At 34.7% G+C, this 20,388-nt stretch overlaps 1 protein-coding gene across 2 annotated transcripts in view; it reads left to right on the top strand.

Moving 5' to 3' along the window:
• Positions 1-20,388, top strand: part of SLC24A3 (solute carrier family 24 member 3) — a 715,880-nt gene that overhangs the window by 598,331 nt on the left and 97,161 nt on the right. For both annotated transcript variants that reach the window (XM_074287758.1, XM_074287757.1), the window contains exon 7: positions 16,116-16,190. In XM_074287758.1, the coding sequence (XP_074143859.1) occupies positions 16,116-16,190 (75 nt within the window). The remainder of the gene's footprint in view (positions 1-16,115; positions 16,191-20,388) is intronic.

The following is a 20,388-nucleotide window of genomic DNA, read 5'->3' as shown; positions in this document are numbered from 1 at the left end:
ATCACTTTGACAGCTGGGAGGATAGATTAGAGTGAGACCTACAAAAAAATGCTTGCAAAAAGTCCAGCACACTGCCCTGAAGCAGTCGCCCATCTTGACATCCTGCTGTGTTCCCTTACTAACAGCAAATTTTCCTCTCAGAATCACTTCCTGTATTCTTCTCATCAGTTTCTGGACCTGGGCATCATTATGACTAGCTTATTGATAAGGTTTTGGTAAAAGGCAAATCCTGGGCCTGACCAATAGTGGATAGTTTTTTATTTTGTTCCTGCTACATATTCCCTTCTAAATCTTGTGAAATTGACTTGTGCTCAGATCTTTCTCAGAGGGAATATCTTTGGAAATTCCAAGTTTCCTATTAATAAAATGTCATGTGTCCTCCCTGTTCTTGACCCCTATTACTGTTTCTCCACCAATAATTGAGATAGTCATATTATCACCAAGTTTAGAAAATAACTAGAAAGAATATGGATAAATATACCTAAAGAGAAACAGCAAGCTGTGGCACACACAATTAATCAGCTCTGGCTATATAAAGACTGATGAGGGTTCAAGAAAGTGCAGATTGACATTTGTGAATGGAGTGATTTCAGAATTTCTCAAGGAAATCAGAAATCTGTAGATTTATATTCATTTCAGACAAGAAAGAAAAGGTTGCAAGGACATCTTCCAAATTGTGGAAAGGTCTCCCAGTGAAGGATTTAGTCTTTGAAGACTCTTTTTAAAAGTCAAATCAATAAGTATTTATTAAGTACTTTCATTTTGATAGAATCACAGAATTTGAAAGTTGAAAAGAGACCTCATTGGCCAGCGAGTACAAGATATATACAAAGGAATCCCCACAATAACATACCCAGTAATTTGTCATCTATTGACTTTCATTCAAGGAATGGGACTTTCAAGGAAGGGGAGACCTTCCATCTCTTTCAAACAAATCTAATGATTGGGAAATTTTGCCTAACAGCCTCCACCCATACCACCTAGTTGTTCCCTTAAGAATCAAATAGAACAAGCCATATCCCTCTCTCCATGATGGCCTTTCAAATACATTAACACAGTTAATTTGCTCCTTCCATTCTTCTCATCTTTTGGCTGATTCACCTATGGTCCTTTCCAAATTTAAGCCTATGATCCTAATTTAAAATATAAGTCAATGTAGAGGGGAGAAAATCTTCATTTTTCTTTCTAAAAGGACATAAAAAGTCAAGCAAGCTGACTTATAATGTCAGCTCTAAAAATTCAACTCAATTCCATTTAGCAAGCATTTATTAAATGCCTACTATTTGCTAAACACTGCTCTAGCCACTGAGGAGATACAAATACAAAAGTGAGGCAATTGTTGCTTATGTTCTACTAGATTGATGGACTACCTAATGCTTCCTCCTAGAAGACACAAATGTATAAAAGCAAGATGGCTCAGTGGATAGAGTTGAACTTGGAATTAGGAAGACAAGTTCAAATATTGCCTCAAACACTTTACTAGCTATGTGAATCTGGGAAAATCATTTAAATTTACTCATCTATAAAATGGAGGTATAATAATCACTTCTAAATCCCAGAATGTTGTGTGATACAAACAAGATAATATATGTAAAGGATTTTACAAATTTTAAAGTGCTATATAAATATTAGCTGTTATCTACCCCAATGTATAAAAATTCAAATTTCTTTGACTTTGTTAGTATAGATACCTATTCCACACACTATTAAGCGATCTTCAGGAATTGCTAAGAGTCAAAAAAAAAAAAAAAATCACCCCTCTGTAGCCAGCCTAGTGATGATCTTTTCTTATCTAGGTCTTCAGAAAGTAGACCTAGAGTTTATCTTGGTAGACCTGCAAGGGCTTCTATTGCACTGGTTCTGATGAATCTTGAAAAATTCAATATCAGTCAATCAACAAATGTGTATTTAATGCCTTTGACATAGTAGGTACAGTGGTAAGAAATGAGAATTCAAATACAAAAAATGAAATAATCCTTCTTACAAGAAGCTTATATTCTAATGGGGATGCTAGTAAATATATAAGCATAAAGAGCATAAATATGAGATATTTGTTCATCTCATATTTATGCTTTTTATGTTTTTATATATAAAGTAATTTAAGCAATATAGTTACGAGGAGGGCACTAAAAGTTGACTTTAATGTAGAAGATAGTGTCTGAGCTACATGTCAAAGAGAAGGATTCTGTGAAGTAAGGAAGGTACAGATTCATAGCATTTTAAATGCCCAGAACAAAAGCATGAATATAATAGATGAATACCACAAAGAAGAATCAAAGTAGATCTTGAGTAGGACCTTATGAAATCTGATTCCTGATTGGATAAAGATTATTGTATATAGGTTTGATAAATGCTAATTGTGTCTGTATGTAATAATCTCTGAACAGAACAACTTTTAATAACCAAGTAAAATTGATAAGAAGTTATTAGTGGCAAAAATGTAATTAAATTAATGTTTGATATGCTTTATTATATAGATACTGCTTATGCCTTGGGATCCTATGCATTGCTGAAGCATTCTATGTGCTTAGAAACACTACTATTCTGAATATATAGCCAAATTTTTATTTTCAAAATGGAAAATTAAGACAGCCAAATAATTAAGCCCCAGTTGTTTTACTCTAAATGTTAAGATAAAGTGCAACCAGATCATTGTTGGCTTGTTCTCTTTTGTTTTGTTTTTGTGTGTGTGTATGTGTTTGATTATTTTAAATAACTCCCTCGGCTCACCTCTTCTTTCACTGAAAAAAAAAATCTGGCCTAAACATCAATGTGTTCTAAGCCCGAATCTCTTAAATTCATTTTTTAAAAACATCACCCTACCATAGCATTGAAGTAATTTTTATTGTGTTTAATTCTCCATGGCAGTGGAATTGATACATGAGCATTCCTTGCACCTGTGACTATGTCCTTAATTTGATATCCAACTCCAAGCTGGATTCACAGAAAAGACTTAAAATAGAATGTGACTGACAGAATAGCTCAGGCCAGATGAGACCTTTGCAGTAATCTTATTAGCCACACTCTCAGTTCCCAGTATTTTGGTGCTTACAGCTCTCTGAAAATCTCCCTGGAGAAGAGCATGGCACTGCGCATGGAACTGAAGAGGTGGCCTATATTCAAGTTTTCAACCACAAAAAAAATACACACAAGGCATCTTGAGGGGAACTCCTCCCTTCCCCCATCTCTTTGGGAACATGCATACCACCCTAATTAATAATTAGCAATTAGCCATTGCTATTGTGGGACCTTCATTCTCCGTCCAATGGTAGATGCAAGTAGAAATTATCTAAATGAGAACAAAACTCTGACCAACTCTATCTCCAGAGTCCTATACTGTAAAAGCACTGGCTTTTTTTTTTTGCACTTGGAGACTCTGAACATCTTAGTTTTTACATAGAATCATAGGAACATGGAACATCTGTGCCCCATTATCTTTGTTACCAGTTTTTTTTTTCCTGTATGGAAATCAGCATCTTTACTGCAATAATGTTCCAGTCAACAAGGCTTAATATAATAATTTATGTAGTATTCCAGCCACTGGCTGCTTCCAAAAGCTCAAGCTCGAAAAACAAATACATGGTCTTAGCTTGTCTGGGTCCTGAAACTCCCTTGTACTTAGTAGCTTAAGGTTCAAATAGACAGAAGCTTTATCACATTGTCATGACATTTTAATTCATTAGGACCAGTTCAAGTCCCACTTACTTATCTCCTTGAAGCCTCTTCTTACTATTCTAGCATTCTGTGTTTGTTTCCTTCTTTCTTTCAACTACTAACAACCAACAGTATATGGTCTGTATTTAATTGCCCCATTTCTGTGATCAACTTGTTCTTATGAACTGGGTTCTCTGCCTAATTAGAGTGTTCTCTTTGACAGCAGAAATCATGTCATACTTTTAAAAATCCCCTTAGTACTGTATAGAGCACATAACAGATGCTCAATCTATTATAATCTGAAGGATTGAAGGGATGCCCAAAGCAAAATATCTTTCCCACTTGCCTGTGAGGATGGATAAAATTCCTAACACTGGATTCTTTACTTTTTTTCAGTTATGGAATTGCCTCCAGAGGGTCCTTTTTAAATTCTATGTGTAATACGTAAAAAGGAGTTATTACACATTAGCATCTATCCATGAGTTGTCCCTTTATCATATCAGGAATTTGCTCATCTGTTTACATATGGCAGACTCCCCAGTAGAATGCAAGCTCTTTGAGAACAGGGTCTATGTTTTAGAAGGAATCAAGGGAAGAAGATTAGCATAGAGCCTGGCATATAGTTGCTTAAATAAATGAAAAATATTTCATTTGATTCTCACAATAACCATGGGATATATGTGCTATTATTATTATTCCCATTTTATAGCTGAGAAACCTGAGAAAGACTGAGGTAAGGTGACTCCCAGAATTACATAGATAATAAGATGTGGGATCAAATTTTAACTCAGGTCTTCTAGACTCCATATCCATAATTCTAGCCATCAAATCACCTACTCATTTTTAAGGAGGCATGGTACCAAAGGAAAGAAATTTCCAAGGCTGGACACTGATCCTGAAAAGAATGAAAACTATTTTAAGATTTACAAACCAAATCATAAACATTATGTGCTCCCTCTCAGTTTACAAGTGCAAGAAACTTTACACAGATATTTATTTTAAAACTAATTCCTTACCAGTATGTATATGTGAAAAATGTTGGTTGAGGAATAGTTTTATAATCTGAGTTTAAATATCAGTTTTTCTACTGACTCAATATGATCCTGGATAGGTAATTTCACCTCCCTTAGTCTCTTCTTTACTATTTTATAATATGAGAGAATTGGATTAGATGATTTCTGGGGTCTCTTCCAATGTTAAACATTTGCATGATAATAATTATAGTTCACATTTGTGTGGCTCTTTAAGATTTGCAAAGGATGAAGTGATAGTATTAATAACAATTGTGATGATGATGGTGGTGGTGGTAATGATGGTAATGGCGCTACTGCTGACCTAGCACTTTAAGGCTTGGAAATGAATTCACATATATTATTTCATTTAAGCCTCCCAATAATCCTCTAAATAGGTGATATCATTCCCATTTTACAGTTTAGAAAACCAAGTCCCAGCAAGGTTAAATAGCTTACCAAAGGGTGAGTCTGTGGAGTTCACAGTCCTGCCATCTGCAAGATCATAGAACTTTCCCATCAGGCTTGCAGATGAAATCTTGCACCCATGTACCCCTTCTGCTTTTCTGTTTGTGTCCACAGCACTTAGCATAACCCTTTGAACATAGAAAGTGCTGAACCAATGCTTTATTCATTCATACTCACAAAACAGCTCAATTAAACAGCAGTTGTGACCTTTTCCAGAACTAACACAGCACTTCTTACCTCATTTATGACCAACCAATAAACAATTAAATGTCTACTTGTTGGAAGCTGCTAAGGTCTTTATATGACTATATGCTGGGCACTGAAGATACAAAATGACAAAAAATGAACCAGCCATCTGCCCTCTAAAGTTCATATTTTATTAAGACAAACAACATGTAAATAAAAAGTAATTTTAGTGGAAAATCATTCACAGCTTGGAGAACAAAAATGTTGGCATGCTTGAGTTGAGCTTTGAAATAAGCATTAATCACAGTATGTTGTATCCAACTCTGTGACCTCTTTTGGAGGGTTTCCTGACATGCTTTGCAATTTCTTTTTTCATTTTATAGATGAGGAAACTGAGGCAGTGATAAGTGACTTGCCCAGAGTCCCACACTAGAAAGTGTCTGAAAACAGATTTCAACTCAGGTCTTCCTGAGTCCATGCCTGGTGCTCTATCTACCATGTTGCTTAGATAAAGTTTAATTAGAAAGTCAAACATCTCACAAATTAACACAGGAAGCAATGGAAACAAGATCTGATTAGCACAGCATAGAGAGTTATTTGACTCTCAGATAACTTTTCATGATCATCTCTCTTACTTGAAGCACAGTACACTGACCCTGAAGGAAAATATTTACAATGAGAGAATCTTACAGTACATTATGGCCATAGGGTTAATCTGGAAGAATTTTTACTAAATGTGACTCCACACTAAAATCACAGAGCAACTGTAGTGATAGCTTCTCAATGCTCTAAGGAAAAGACTTTGGTTCTGTACATATTGTCTTTCTGAGATAGAAGAATAAATGAAATAATATCTATAAATTATTTTGTGCTCCTCAGAGAAGATTCTACAAAAATATCACTAACTTTTTATCTACAATAATGGAGTCAGCAAAGGCACAAATAATAGAAATCTATAGATAGTCTGAGAACATTGTAGGAGTTTTTTATTGTTAATTTCAACTTCCTACAAAAGTTCTTACTGCTTTAGTACTGCTTTGTCTGAGTCATGTTATCTCCCTGCTCCCTGTTCATGTTGTAATAAAAGGGACCTCTCAGTAAAGTTCCTTACTCTGAATAGCAGTATTCCTATCTATAAAATGGGAATAGTTATATATGACTTCTCCCCTTCACAGTATTGTTATGAGAAATAAGTGGGAGAAAATGTATTTATAGTACTCTGTAAACTAAGAGTTGACAACCTACACTTCTGGGAGCCAAATCTAGTCCACCACATGTTTATGTACACCTCAAGCTAAAAAAAATTTTTAAACATTTAAAATAAAATTTTATTATATTTTAAAAGGTAAAAATATCATTCTTAAATTGTGAGCAGCTGGATTTGGCCCTCTGGCAACAGTTTACTGACCTTTGCTCTAAACTATAAAGCATTATATAAATGTGAGTTATGAGGAGAAAGCTTTGTGTAGTGGCAAAAGCACTAAAGCAGGGCAGAGTCCCAAATATAGACTGTATGTGAATTTGGAAAAGTTATGTAATTCTTCTTGGCAACAGTTTTCTCATTATATATTAGATTTGGAAGGGTCCGTATATATATAATACATATATATATGTATGTGTGTGTATTTTTATATACCAAGAGATACAGACAGAGACAGAGAGAGAGAGAGATTGAAAGTCTTCCTTAAAAGAACTTTCACTTTCCAAATAATCCTATAAAGTAGTTCTAACCCACTACTTTTCTTTACAAAGATCCTAACAAGGGCAGATTTTTTTTAATGAAAGCAAATGTCTTATATTAATTCAAATGTCTTTATTGTTTAATATTTATTATTAAACTTTCAAAAATTGATAAAAATTAAATTTTTATATTTATTAAAGAAAAAAGTGGTAGATATTATATGTAACTCAATACCAGGCAATACCAATTCAAAAATTAACATTAAAACTGAAAAATTCCTGGCTTTTTGTTGCAAAATTAATTGGCTACAAAAATATTTATCCTACCTGAATATTCCATTTCTAAGGTGATTGTTTATTTATGCCTTTATCTATTCATTCACTAGAAACACACATAGACTATGTATAATGCTATGAGAAGAACACAGAGGAGAATGAAACATGATTTCTGCCCTTTTATGAAATCTTGAATCAAACTAGAAAGGTAAACCATGTACACAAATAACTAAAAAAAGTTATAAAGTAAAAGTGAAATAGTAGAAATAAAAATATTATGTTAGGTCTTAAGAAGGAAAGATTATTTTCTACTGAGAAAGATAAGACAGCTTCATATCATGGGCAAACCCATAAAAATTAATACTTAATATGAACTCTATTTGGACTATATGACATCTGCTATTCCACAAAATCCATAAAAATTCTCAGATAAACATAATAAATTTGGAAAACACATCTCAGGTAAATTTATTTCATATATGATCATTCTTGTATCATAGGACAAGATCTTTAAAGCAGCTATTCCTGCAGGATAAAAGGGAAAGCTTCATTGACAAGTGTCATATAAACAAAATGTAGCAGAATCCGATGTCTATTTTTTGTAAATTTCCACACTTTTCTCCAGATTCCCAGAAAGAACAAGGTAAATGGTTTCCTCAATCATGTCCCAGGGAACACACATGGCAGGACATGCCCCTGTATCATCTTCTCCAGTGAGCAAAGTTATAGAATGAAAAAAAAATGAATGAAAAGCTTTTAGTAAGCATTTACTATATGCCAAGCAAAGTTAGAAATACAAATACAAAAGTATAACAATACCTGCCTTGAAAGAGCTTAAATTTTAGTGGAGAAGACATATATGGGAATCAAAAGATTGTTAGTGATAACTAAGAGTAGAGCAGTCTATTGACGCACCCTTTCCAGAGACAATAATTCTGCTGATTGGATTACAATTCTCAGAGGAAGAAGTAGAGTTTGAGAGGATAGAGTGAAGAGACAGGATCAAAATGGACCAGAGTCAAGTGGTTCATCTTTTCCCAGGCCAGTGATCTGGTTCAATGGTGGAACAAAAAGTAGGTATGGCAGAAATGAAAAAGACCAGGATGAAGATAAAAATGCACTGGCCTAAGAAAGAGACAGAATGACTGCCCTCAAGAATGGTGTCTAGTAATCAGGCTTGGAAGGTGGAACAAGGAGGACCAAGGCATAACATACTATCCAAGGGCCCTTCAAAGTTTGAAATATTGTGATTCTATTATGTGTGTTGAATTAGACAATGTAAAGGGTTATGTATATCAATCACTCTGGCCCCAGAGTCAGGAAACTCGAGTTCAAATCCAGCCTCATACCTTACTGACTCTGTGACTGAGCAAATCATTTAATTTCTGTCTGCCTCAGTTTCCTCATCTATAAAATTTGGGTAATAAGACATTTACTTCCCATGGTCATTATAAAGATAAAATAAGATAATATTTGTAAACTCTTTACAAACCTTAAAGCACTAAATAGATGTTAATGTTATTCTGCGCATAGAAATATTAACAAATATAGCTAAATAATGATAAGTGTACCTCTAGGGACATAGAGGATTGCTAGAAAAGAAGATAATGGGCAGAAAAACTAAGTCGGTCTCCTCTCTGAAGTGGTGCCAGATCTCTGCTCTAAAACTAATAAAAATTATAATAAAGCAGCAAAGAATGCTTATGAGCCAGCATTCTTGGAAGTTCAAATCATGTCTTTGCCTCTTCCCACCTATGTGAGTGATCTTAGGTAAATTATTTAATCTGGGTTTCAGTTGACTTATTTGTAAAATGAGAGAGATGGACTAAATTAGTTCTATGGTTGTAAAAACAAATTTCCAGGATTTTACAGTTGTATAATTATTTCCCAAGAAATTAATTTGGCTGCAGAAATTTTGTCTGCTACAAAGATCCAATTCACTTCAAATAAATTGTTATAGAAGGCCTATTAAGGAATAAGAAAGGAAAAATTTATAAAGGTCCTTCCCTCAAAGAGCTTACATGTTACTGAGGGATACAACACACATATGGATAAATAAATAAAAGATAATTTGGGGAGGGAAAGAACACTAAGAAACTGGACTTAAGGGTAGGCGGCAACACCAGGAAAAGACTTGGAGGATCCTGAGAGGGAGACAGCCCCAGAGAAAGAAAAGTCAGTGCCCAGAATGAAGATATCTCATTGCTGCAAGGCACCTCCAAAGCCATGGAATGCCGACCTATATCTGAAACAGAATTTCCTCTCAAAAAATCTTTAACAGTGAGTCATCTAGCCTTTGCTAGAAGACCTACAGTTTGGGAAAGTGTTAGTTACACCAGTTTGGCTAGATCAGCCTCTATGTTTGGGGAAGGGAACAGACTTTGTGTTATGATTCTTTGAATCCCTTTCCCAAGAAATTTATGTGAGATGTCAACATTTCTTTGAGATGTTGGTAGTTTTATGTTTTCTTCCATGTAACTGTTACAGTGTACTGTCTGCTACAGTAGCCAAAAGTAAAAACACTCTAGAATGGAAAGTATTTGTGTCCATTAAAATATGAAGGAAATGCCAAGATGGTACAAATAAAACAAATGTGAACCTCCCCATAATTCCCTGACAAATTTATTTCAGCCTTTTGGAAAAGGCCAGAATTATAGGGATTATTCATTAAACACTGTGCAAAAGGAAAAATGATTTTGTTTTGGAAGCATGATTATTTTTCTTCTCTTGAAACAGGAGGATTTATTCAAAAAATCTCTTGGAAAATAAGTAACTATTATAGTAATAATAATAGCCAGCATTTACATAGCACTTTAAGTTTTCAAAGTACTCTTACAAATGGGATCCCGTTTGATCTTCACAATAATCTTAAGAGGTGGATACTATTTTATTTTCCCCTTTTTACAAATGAGGAAATTGAAGCAGACAGAAATAGAGTCACATAGCCAGTAAGTGTATGAGATTGAATTTGAATTCAGGTATCCAAGATTCTAGATTTAAAATGAAAACAAACTGATGGATAACAATCACAATTAAAATAAAATGTATGAAATGAATTCTAGAAATAAAAGAGAAAGATCCAAGATAACTCTTGGACTATTGCTGATTCCTAGAATTATTAGAGGTCAAAGGTAACATAACATAACTCAACATATTGAATAAAAATGTGACTTTTTTTAATGTGCACCATCAGAAATAATAACTAATGAAAACTAGACCATATCTGGAATAAACTCTCTTTTCAATGCTGCCTTTTAGACACTTTTTTTTTCCTCCTGAGGCAATTGGGTTAAGTGACTTGCCCAAGATCACATAGCTAGGAAGCATTAAGTGTCTAAGGTGAGATTTGAACTCAGGTCCTCTGACTTCAGGGATGGATGGTACTCTATCCACTGCATTACCTCACTGCCCGATCTTTTAAAGCTCAAAAGCCAACAGATACTTCATATTTTCCTGATCTTTCAGCTATTAAAATCTTCCCAATAATTTTGCATATATTTAGTTGTTATATTTATTTTGTTTTCCCTGATAAGAAGTATATATAAGAAGTAAGGAGTATACTTCTTGAGAGAAAAGACTATTTAATTTCTTATCTTGAATACCTGGAACAGCACATATTTAGTAGAGAGAGTGGAAGAATGTAGAGTTGGACTTGTGATTTGATATAGCAGCTCTAGTCTCCTCCCACACACAAAAAAAAATTCTCAATTAATCAATAAACATTTATTAAGCACTGTTCCAGGCATTGTGCTAAGAATAGTAGACAAGAGGTAAAAGGGGTAAAAAAAAGAGTGGGAGGAGAGAAAATGAAGACACTGATTATAGATGATTATAGTCTCTTCAAGGAATTTAACTATAAAGGACAGAAGAAATGTAAGACAATAATTAATGGGGATGGAAGGATCAAGTGAAAGTTTTTTCAGGATGGGGGAGACATGGATGTGTTTGTAGGCAGTAGGGAATGACCCAAAAGACCCGGGCAAGAGAAAATAAATGATAGAATGGAAATGACAAAGGAGATATCTCCTTTGGTGGAGGAAATGGGATAACTTGAACAGGTAAAAGAGGCTGGCCTTGGTAAGGAGTAAGATCATTTCCTCATGTGACATGAGATGAAGTAGGAAATTGTTACAGAAGGCATCTGAATGATAAGAGATGAGGAAGAAGCTTATAGTTAATATCCTCAATTTTTTCTACAAAATATGAGGCAAGGATCTCAGCTGAATGGGTTTAATTAGGGGAACCCATGGGAGGTTTGAAAATGGATGAAAAGTTTTAGAAGAGCCTAAGTGGAGAATGGAATAGTGAGTTGATAAGAGAGGTGTTGTAGGAATGCCTAGCACCAGTGAGGACCCAGTTGAGGTTATGTAGCATAAATTTATGGGTGAATCGATTCACCAAGAGATCAAGAAAGGGGAGAAGGAGAAAATAGTGGTACAGTGAAAATGGGAGAGAAATAAGAAATTTCCCCTACCAATTATCAATCTTAGAGCCTCAAGCACTTAAGAGATTTAATAATTAGCCTAGGGTTGCATAGTTATTATTTGGCAGAGACAGAATATGAACTTGGGTCTTCCTGGGTTCAAGACTGTCTGTCCACTATGCCATGTTGCTTCTCAGATGTTTCTACATGCTAAATAACTGACAGCTAATTAATGATGCCTTGCTTGAAATGTATCTCTCTATAATAGGTCCTCAGTTGCCAGTTTTTACTTAACCTATCTGCCTCAAGTCCCTCTTTCTTTTTCAAAGTTGTCCCATTTGACAGCCTTACCCCTCAATAACTATGTATAACTTTTAATGAAGTCCTTCTGTTCATTTAAATTAAACCAGCACTTATTAATAGTTTATTAATGTCTAAGGCATTCATAGAAGAAGTAGGCAGAGAATTTTTAAAAGGTACTTGTTAAAGGGAAGTTTCGTAGTATTGTAGAATGATGTCTATCACCTCCCATATATTCAGGAAAAATAGTCAAAGAAAATATTAACATTTCACATATGAGTCTTTCTGTGATTTTTCCAGTGGAGCTATTCCTTTCCACAATGTAAATAGCATCATTCTCATACTTGGTCCTTCCCTACAAATTTTTCAGACCAATAATTACAAGTAGAAAATTTGTGCTGTATTTTTATTGATATTTTTAAAGATTTAAGATATCAAAAATAAAATAAATAGGAAAAAGGGGAAATTGATCCTTTTTAAAAAAATCATAGGATCATAAATTTGGATCTGGAAGGAATGTTAGAAACCAACTAGTCCCAGAAGCATAGAATACCTCAGAATCAGAGGATATAAAAGAACATTTAGTTCAATCTTTATCTGAACAAGAATTCTTTCTAAAATGTACCCAACAAGTTTCCATCCAGCCATTGTTTAATGACCTTTTCAATGAATGGAGACCAACTCACTACTTTCCCAAGGTAGAAACTTTTCTACTTCTGAATAACTTTTCTTTTACTCTTTTCCTAACAGCAACTTTAACTTTGTTTCTTTGCAAGATCCACCCATTGCTCCCACTTTTGCCTTTGGGGGCCAAGTAGAACAATTCAATATCTTTCTCATTTACTTTGTCTTCCTGGCTTCTGAATTTCATTTCCAAGTACTTTTCATTCTCCTTGGGCTGACTTTCCCTACAGAATATTTGCCATAGGATTCTACTTTTGCCCTAATGGGCCAAAAGTGTTTTTCACCTTTGTGTATATAATCATAAGAAGTCATCTAATCTAACTCTTTTACTTCATATATGAGATAATTGATCCCTTCATTTTTTTCACATGCGATCTAGAGAAGTTAGAGAATGTTATTAGATGTCACACTGAGAGAGAATGACAATGTCTATATACCTAAATTGCCTGACTTCAAATTCAGTATTTTTCCCACCACACTCTAGTTTGGGTATGATTTTTAAAACTGGTTTAAATATGCACTATTCAATTAAAAAGCTTCAATATTTCAACAATCTGGGATTTTTTTTGTCTAGTGTCCTTAAACCCTTCCCCATAATAGATCACTATCCTTCTATGGCAACTCTAATATAATAGATAGCTATTTACTGAATGTCTCTGAACTGCTACATATTTTATACTCCAGTACAATGACTGAGAGATAAGGACCTTATCCTCAAAGAGTTTAAAATGAAAAAGAGAAAATATTCCATTCTAAAAGGTGTTTTGTACTTGACCCAAGCATTACTCTGTGATTTCATCCTTCTCCCTGAAAATAATAACCACTGACATTTACAATGGGTGTTCCGAATGTCTTAGCATAAATGTGCTAAGACATCTGGGATACCCTGTATAATTCTTGAAAGTTTACAAGGAACCACATTATCTTACTCAATTGACCTGATAAGGTAGGAACTTCACTATTATTAGTCTCATTTTACATATGGAGAAACTGAGGTTCATAGATGTAAATTATTTACCCATGGTAAGTATCAGAAGCATTATTAGAAGCCCTGTCATCCAGCCCATTTTCTGTTATATCCTCCTTCTTTCTCAAATCCTTTTACCAGTGATATATGATCATGAATAAGAAAAGAAGTGAGGTAAAATTAGCCACAGAAAATACCTCCCTTATCTACATAGCAAATGGAAGTACCCGTTAATGGAAAGGCATTAACCTAATTATTCATTTATGTTTCTATTTCAGCTGTGTCTTTCACATTATTAGAATTCAAAAAGCCTGCGCTGGCTCTGGTCTCATGAACTATCAGAGTAATCAGGAACATTGACCCAGTTTTTGCACCACACTGTGCATTACAGCCCAGGATAGATGGAAGAATTGAGGGGGGGGGATGATGAAGAAAAAAAAAAGCTTTCTGATTCATTATTCCCTTTCTCAAGTCTATACAGTTCACCCCTGATTTAGTTCACCATAAGGAGTCTGGATCTGAAATGCCTGTTATAGACAACAACCTCATTTGCATTTCCATAGACTTTTAAGATTTACAAAACACTATGATCACAATTACCATTTTACAGATTTTAGTACATACATTTAATACACCATTTTAAAAATCAGAATAGTGTGGCTCAGAGAGAATAAGTGACTTATTCCTAGTCAAATAGTAAGATCAAAGACAGGATACAAATCCTTGCATCCTGATGCCAGATCTAATACTTTTGTTAGAGAATGTGAGCACCTTGAGAAAAGGGATTGATATCTTCTTTGAACTATTGTCCTTGTCACCTAATACCATGCTTGGACATAGCATTTGATAAATAAAATGCCTGTTGGTTGATTACAGAATTCTGCTATAATCTGGAAGAAGTTGACATTTTCACTTATTCCCAGGTACACTCATATACCAGGATCAGAATACTCCTAAAAGCAATTGTTCATTTGCCAGTACCCTGTGGATTAACCTACAATTTGAAAAGGACTCTAACAAATGAGTGATGGTAGTCTCCCCTAGAAATTACATAAAAGCAGTAGCATTGTGGGAATATCCTCTTCCTGCTCAGTGAAGATAGCCAGCAGAGAAAATATATATAGATGTCACAGAATTGGAAGTACCCTTATTGATTTTAACTAACACTCTCATTTTAAAACTTTACCTTTCTTTAAAACCCTAGTGCTTGACACAGTATCTGACCCATAGTAAACACTTCAGAAATGCTTATTGACTGACACCCAGAGAGATAAAATGACCAAGCTCACACAATTAATTAATGACAAAGTCAGACCCAAAACACCTGTCTCCTGAATCTCAATCCAATCAGTGTTCTTTCAATTAAACAATTCAAATTACCAAGCTCTGCCAGAAACTTTCACAAAATGGCCTGCTCTGCCAAATAGAAATCAAATTAAAAGCTTCCCCTATTCCTTCCCAATGAATATTTATGGGGTTGACATATATGGATTATATATCTAGTCCCCAGCCACTAGAGTCTTTTTCCTGTGTTTCATCATGGCATGGAAATGATGGTATTTGCTGTGTCTACAGAGTTTAAACTCTATATGTCATGGGCCCATAGATTAAAGGGCATTTGGGAGGACCAGATTGACATAGACAATGTTACCCAGACTTCAAACAGAATTATTCTGACTCCAAACCAATAGTATCAAGCTACAAAGATTTTTGAGAATATTCCTGTCATCCAGTGGCTAAGTTCTGAGAGATCCATCATTCAAAAACAAACAGAATCTCCAGAGGATGTTCTCTTAGTTATTTATTTTTAAAAGAATTCATAAGGATTGCTTACTGAGGCTAGGATGAGTTGCTATCTGCATTGATAAACCCATGGTTGGTTGTTGTCCTTCATTCTAGAAGAGGATCAAAATGACATCACTATGTTAAAGTTGAGTTACAGTGTGTGTAACTCACTGGCTGATCAGACTGTATGAGCTCAGAAGGCTCTGCCACAAGTCAAACACAAATAATCCCTATGAAAGGAAGAACCTATATCAAGAAAATCGCAGGTCTTCTCAGTTCTTCTCTTCTCTATAAACTTTCTCTGACCATGCTAGATCCTTTCCTGAAGTCATAGACCAAATACATTCTGTACCATTGAATTGAGTATTTAGCCCTCTAATCTTGTGTGGTTTACTGATTGGGTTTATCACTCATGTGTCTCCAGTTAAATTTTTCTTAATATCTAGTAGATTTTCTTTCAGATTGCAGAGGATTTGTTTTAATTCAGTTTTTATTTTCAGTTCTATGTTCTCTCCCTTTTCATTACCCCTCTTCCACCCATTCAGAATGTAAGAGAGTTATGGATTGATTAGGTCTGGTGAAAATGTTACACATGTTTTTAATTATATTTAAATTCAAAGATTACATCTCATCTATTAGTCTCATATAACTTTTTCCTCCCCCTCCCTTCTCTCTCTCAAAGGTTGTGGCTCTGACTTCTTGGTGTCTCCTGAGAGATTCAACTTACTATACGCTGTCTGTCATTGCCCTCATTGTGGTAAGTGCTGGGATTTTATCATTAGTAACTACTTTGGGCCAGCTAGGATACCCAGGGGACTGAGTGCTGGATTTGTAATGAGGGAGATTTGAATTCAAATTCTGACTCAGACACATACTAAATGTGTGACTTGAGTAAGGCACTTCACCTCTGTCAAAGTCAGTTTCCTTGGAGAAAGAAATGGCAAATCACTCCAGTAAATATCTTTACCAAGAAAACCCCAAATGGGGTTACAAAGAGTCAGAAATGACTGAAATAACTGAACACTACCACCATCTCGATTCCCTTATCTGTAAAATGGAGATAATTGCACCTACTTCTCCAGATTATTATGAGGATCAAATATGGTAACAAGTGTAAAGCATTTTGCTAACTTAAAAACAAAATAAATGCTAGCTATTATCATTATTGTTATTTTGTCCCATTTTACCATGAATCTTTAGATGTCATGACTATTTTCCAGAAGAGTGACATTTAAAAATACAGCTAAATCCAATTCTCTTCAGCCAGTTCTGGAATTATGTTTACAAATTATGTAGCCAATCTGCCAGAGACCAGGATTATAAGGAAAGTTTAAGAACACTGGCTAGAAACTCTGGAGCTAGAAGCAACTTTAGCAGCCAACTGGTCCAGTTTAATTTTATTCAATTTGATTCAATAAATATTTTTAAGCTCCCACTACATGCAGGGTACTATGGGCACTGAGTATTCAAGATAAAAGTAAAACAGTCACTTATTCTCAAGGAATTTACATTCTACTGGGGAGCAGAAAGTGGGAGCCTGGGAAGATACAACATGTTTACCAATAAATACAATGTATATATCTACTAATACCAAACAACATTAACAGGTAGAGAGAACTAATAGCTGGGGAAATCAAAAAAGGCTTCTTGAGAGAGTACCTGAGCTGTGCTTTGAAAGAAATAAATGGGGGCAACTAATTGGTACAATAGATAGAGCATCAGCCTTGAAGTCAGGAATACTTGAGTTCAAATCTAGTCTTAGCCACTTAACACTTTCTAGCTGTATGAGCCTGGGCAAATCACTTAACCCCAATTGCCCCAAGAAAAAAAACTTAATGATTCCAAGAGGTGGAAATGAGAAAGAATGACTTCCAGAAACAGCTGAAAGACAGATTTACCTTGTAGGGGGAGTTAGCAGTCCAGTCTTTTTACCCTAATGCAAAAATGCCTTCTATAATATTCATGATATTCATGAGATGTATGCAACCAACCAGTCTCTCCTTAAACACTTCAATGTGTTTAAAACTCATTACCTTGTGAAGAAAAAAAAAAAAAAAGCACTGTGATATGCTGAACTAGTAGTATGTTGGGCTCTTAAGTGAGTTAATCTAAGGACACTGGTAAAACATGTTTCACTAAGTTTTAACTTAGGATGTCAAATTTTGGAGGCTTAATCTCTTACGATATGAATGATAAGGAAAAATGACCTTGATGTAATGGGCATGGGAGGAGGCATGTTTTTCCATATTTTCAAAAGGGAAAATTGTCTTGGAAGACTCGTCTGTTTATTTTACTCTTAGAGTTCTTAAATACCATTTCAGAAAAGCTTTCTCCTGTGTTGTAAATTCACTCTGATTACTATGGATTATGGTTTTCTGTCTTTAGGGTATTTTAGCCTGATTTTGGAAATTACATTTTAAAATATATATGGGCTGAGAATTTTTACAGCCAAATACAAATACTTTTTCTGTTGAATTTTAAAAGGAGAAAATGCCTGCAGTTTGTAAATGCAAACAAGTGGAAGGAAGAAGTCTAGCAGGTCAAGTTTTTCCTAGGAACATCTAGTCTTATTCTCCCTCACTGTCTTTCAATGGCAAATTTGACTGAATTTGGTTTTTTCCTATTCTCAGCATGGACACCTTCTGGAATACAAGTGAAATAATTTGTTTTCTTGTCTGTTTTATCTAAGCAGCTTCAAGGTAAAAGAAATGTAACTGCTAGTTACAATTTATGAAGTGGGGAGGGGGCACAATGCTAAGGCAGATTCTAGATTTTTCTCAGATATACTTAAAGCAAATGTTCCATAGCCACTAACTTGTGACCATTTTTAGACCTTTCAGACTAGACTGTGTGTTTACAAAGCAATTCTCAATATAATTAGATATTTTTAAGGGTAGGAGAGACTATTATTCTAAGGAATTAGCAGCAATCACTTTGAGTATTTTCAGTTAACTCTTGGTTCTGTCCCTTTTAAGAAGACTCATGGTAAAATGAAAGGTTCTTTCACTCTTAAGGGAGAAGCTCTAGGGGAGTAATTTAGGAATAGCTAGAGTACATTTATGTTAAGTGAATCACTTTTAAAAGGTTTCTCAGATTACTCACAAAATAAAGGAAAAGAAGAAGAAAAATGTAGAGGTTTCTAATTTGAATTGACTAGAGAAACAGCTTAGACAGAAAAAATAGAACAGTTGGGAAATTTAATGTGTATTGTAAATAGTAAAGTGATATGAAGGTACCAATATTCCAAAACCTAAATACAAATTGAAACAATCCCAGAAGCCTAAATATGGGAGAAAGATTAAGAGCAACAGTTTTAGTAACAGTTAATTTAATGATTAGTAAATCAATTTGTGCTTAGATTTTAACTTTTGTTCCAATTGGGGTATTTTGCAGTTTATTAATAGAAAGTATATGTAATAAGTGTATATGAGGCTATATAAATAGTTAAGATAGATATGAAAAAGATATGTGTATGTATATGTATGTGTGTATATCTGAAAACTCATGGCAAAGTGGGGCAAAATAACAATAAAAATAATTTTATATATGCATGTATATGTATATATTATGTGTACATATGTATACTTATATACATATGCACACACATATATATTGAGTAAAGAGGAAAACAATATATAATATAAATGAAGAAAACATAAAAATATAACAGAATTCAAATCAACGACAGTGACCAATGGTTCCAGATGTTTGATCATTCCAAACACAATGCCTCCTTTTCTGTTTAGAAGTGGTAAACTGTAAACATGGAATGTTATATGAGCCTATCTTCTGTCAGTAGCAATTGCTATATCAGATATTTTTATTTAGGTTTTTATTGTTGCTTATTTTTTAAGGGAAGGTACCATATGAAGGAGTTATTGAGAAGTGCTTGGTGGAGTCAAAACAAAATGCTTTAAAAGTTATTTTAATTGATTTAAAAATAGATTAATATGTTGGAATGATAAGCCCTTACTTTTCTCAATATTCCATTTCCAAACTGGATCTAACCATTGGGACTATATTACTCTATAGATGCTGCCTGAGTTGACAGAGTAAGAGTCCACTGACCATCCTCAAATTAACCACTGTCATATGATGATTGCTCTACCTTTACTCTAGGCTGGTATTTTATATTTACTGGATTTTTGCCTCCCCCTATCTCTTTACCTTCACTGGCTTTTCTGATGCCCAAGGACTTATTGAGGTAAAAACCACAGGAATTCCTCTTTGGCCTGCTTCCCTCCAACCTACTTTTCCCTAAAATAGACCTCCTTCTAAGGTGCTTTAAAAGGGGATTTTATGCAAAGCTCTGCAGTATTTTTTTTTCTGAACAGACTTCTAAAATCTGCTTCTTTAGTTCTCAATTAAGGTACAGTAATCTAGAGTCCAGACAAATACTTTCTTCCTAGCTCTTACCCTTCAGGCATTATCTTTAGCTAACCTGATATTCTATATTCATAGAGTGGGGAATATGAACCCCCACCACAAGCCTTTCCCAATTCCCTTCCAAAAGGACTCTCCTCTGCATTTGGTGAATTGATCTCTGCCCCACCCCAAATGGAAGCTTTATCCCCTGAGTATTACGATTGGTCCACTACCACCACCACCACCATTAAACTCAACTGTTTTTTGAGGGGTTTTTTGCATATTGTACTGCCAGTGTGTCTCTGTACCAGCCTAATTTACTGAAATGTGACTACAATTTGCATAATCATAATTTACATAAACTTAAATCCTTCATTGCATAGTCAGTCTAACAGCTGGAAAAAAAATCCTCCTTTTTTCCCCTTTTGCTCTTACTGCTAGATAAAGGGACATTATGAACGCTAAGATGCAGGAAATTGCCCACAGTAAATATGCTTATCAGGCAGTCTCAGTTGGAATCAGTGGGCCAGCTCCAGATAACCTCATCTGAGAATAGGCCTGGCTGTCAAATATAAATAGCTGCTAACTAC

Source organism: Sminthopsis crassicaudata, chromosome 2 (assembly GCF_048593235.1).
Source record: "Sminthopsis crassicaudata isolate SCR6 chromosome 2, ASM4859323v1, whole genome shotgun sequence".
Taxonomy (NCBI): domain Eukaryota; kingdom Metazoa; phylum Chordata; class Mammalia; order Dasyuromorphia; family Dasyuridae; genus Sminthopsis; species Sminthopsis crassicaudata.
Note: the sequence above shows the minus strand (reverse complement) of the source record. Positions and strands in the feature narration are given on the sequence as shown.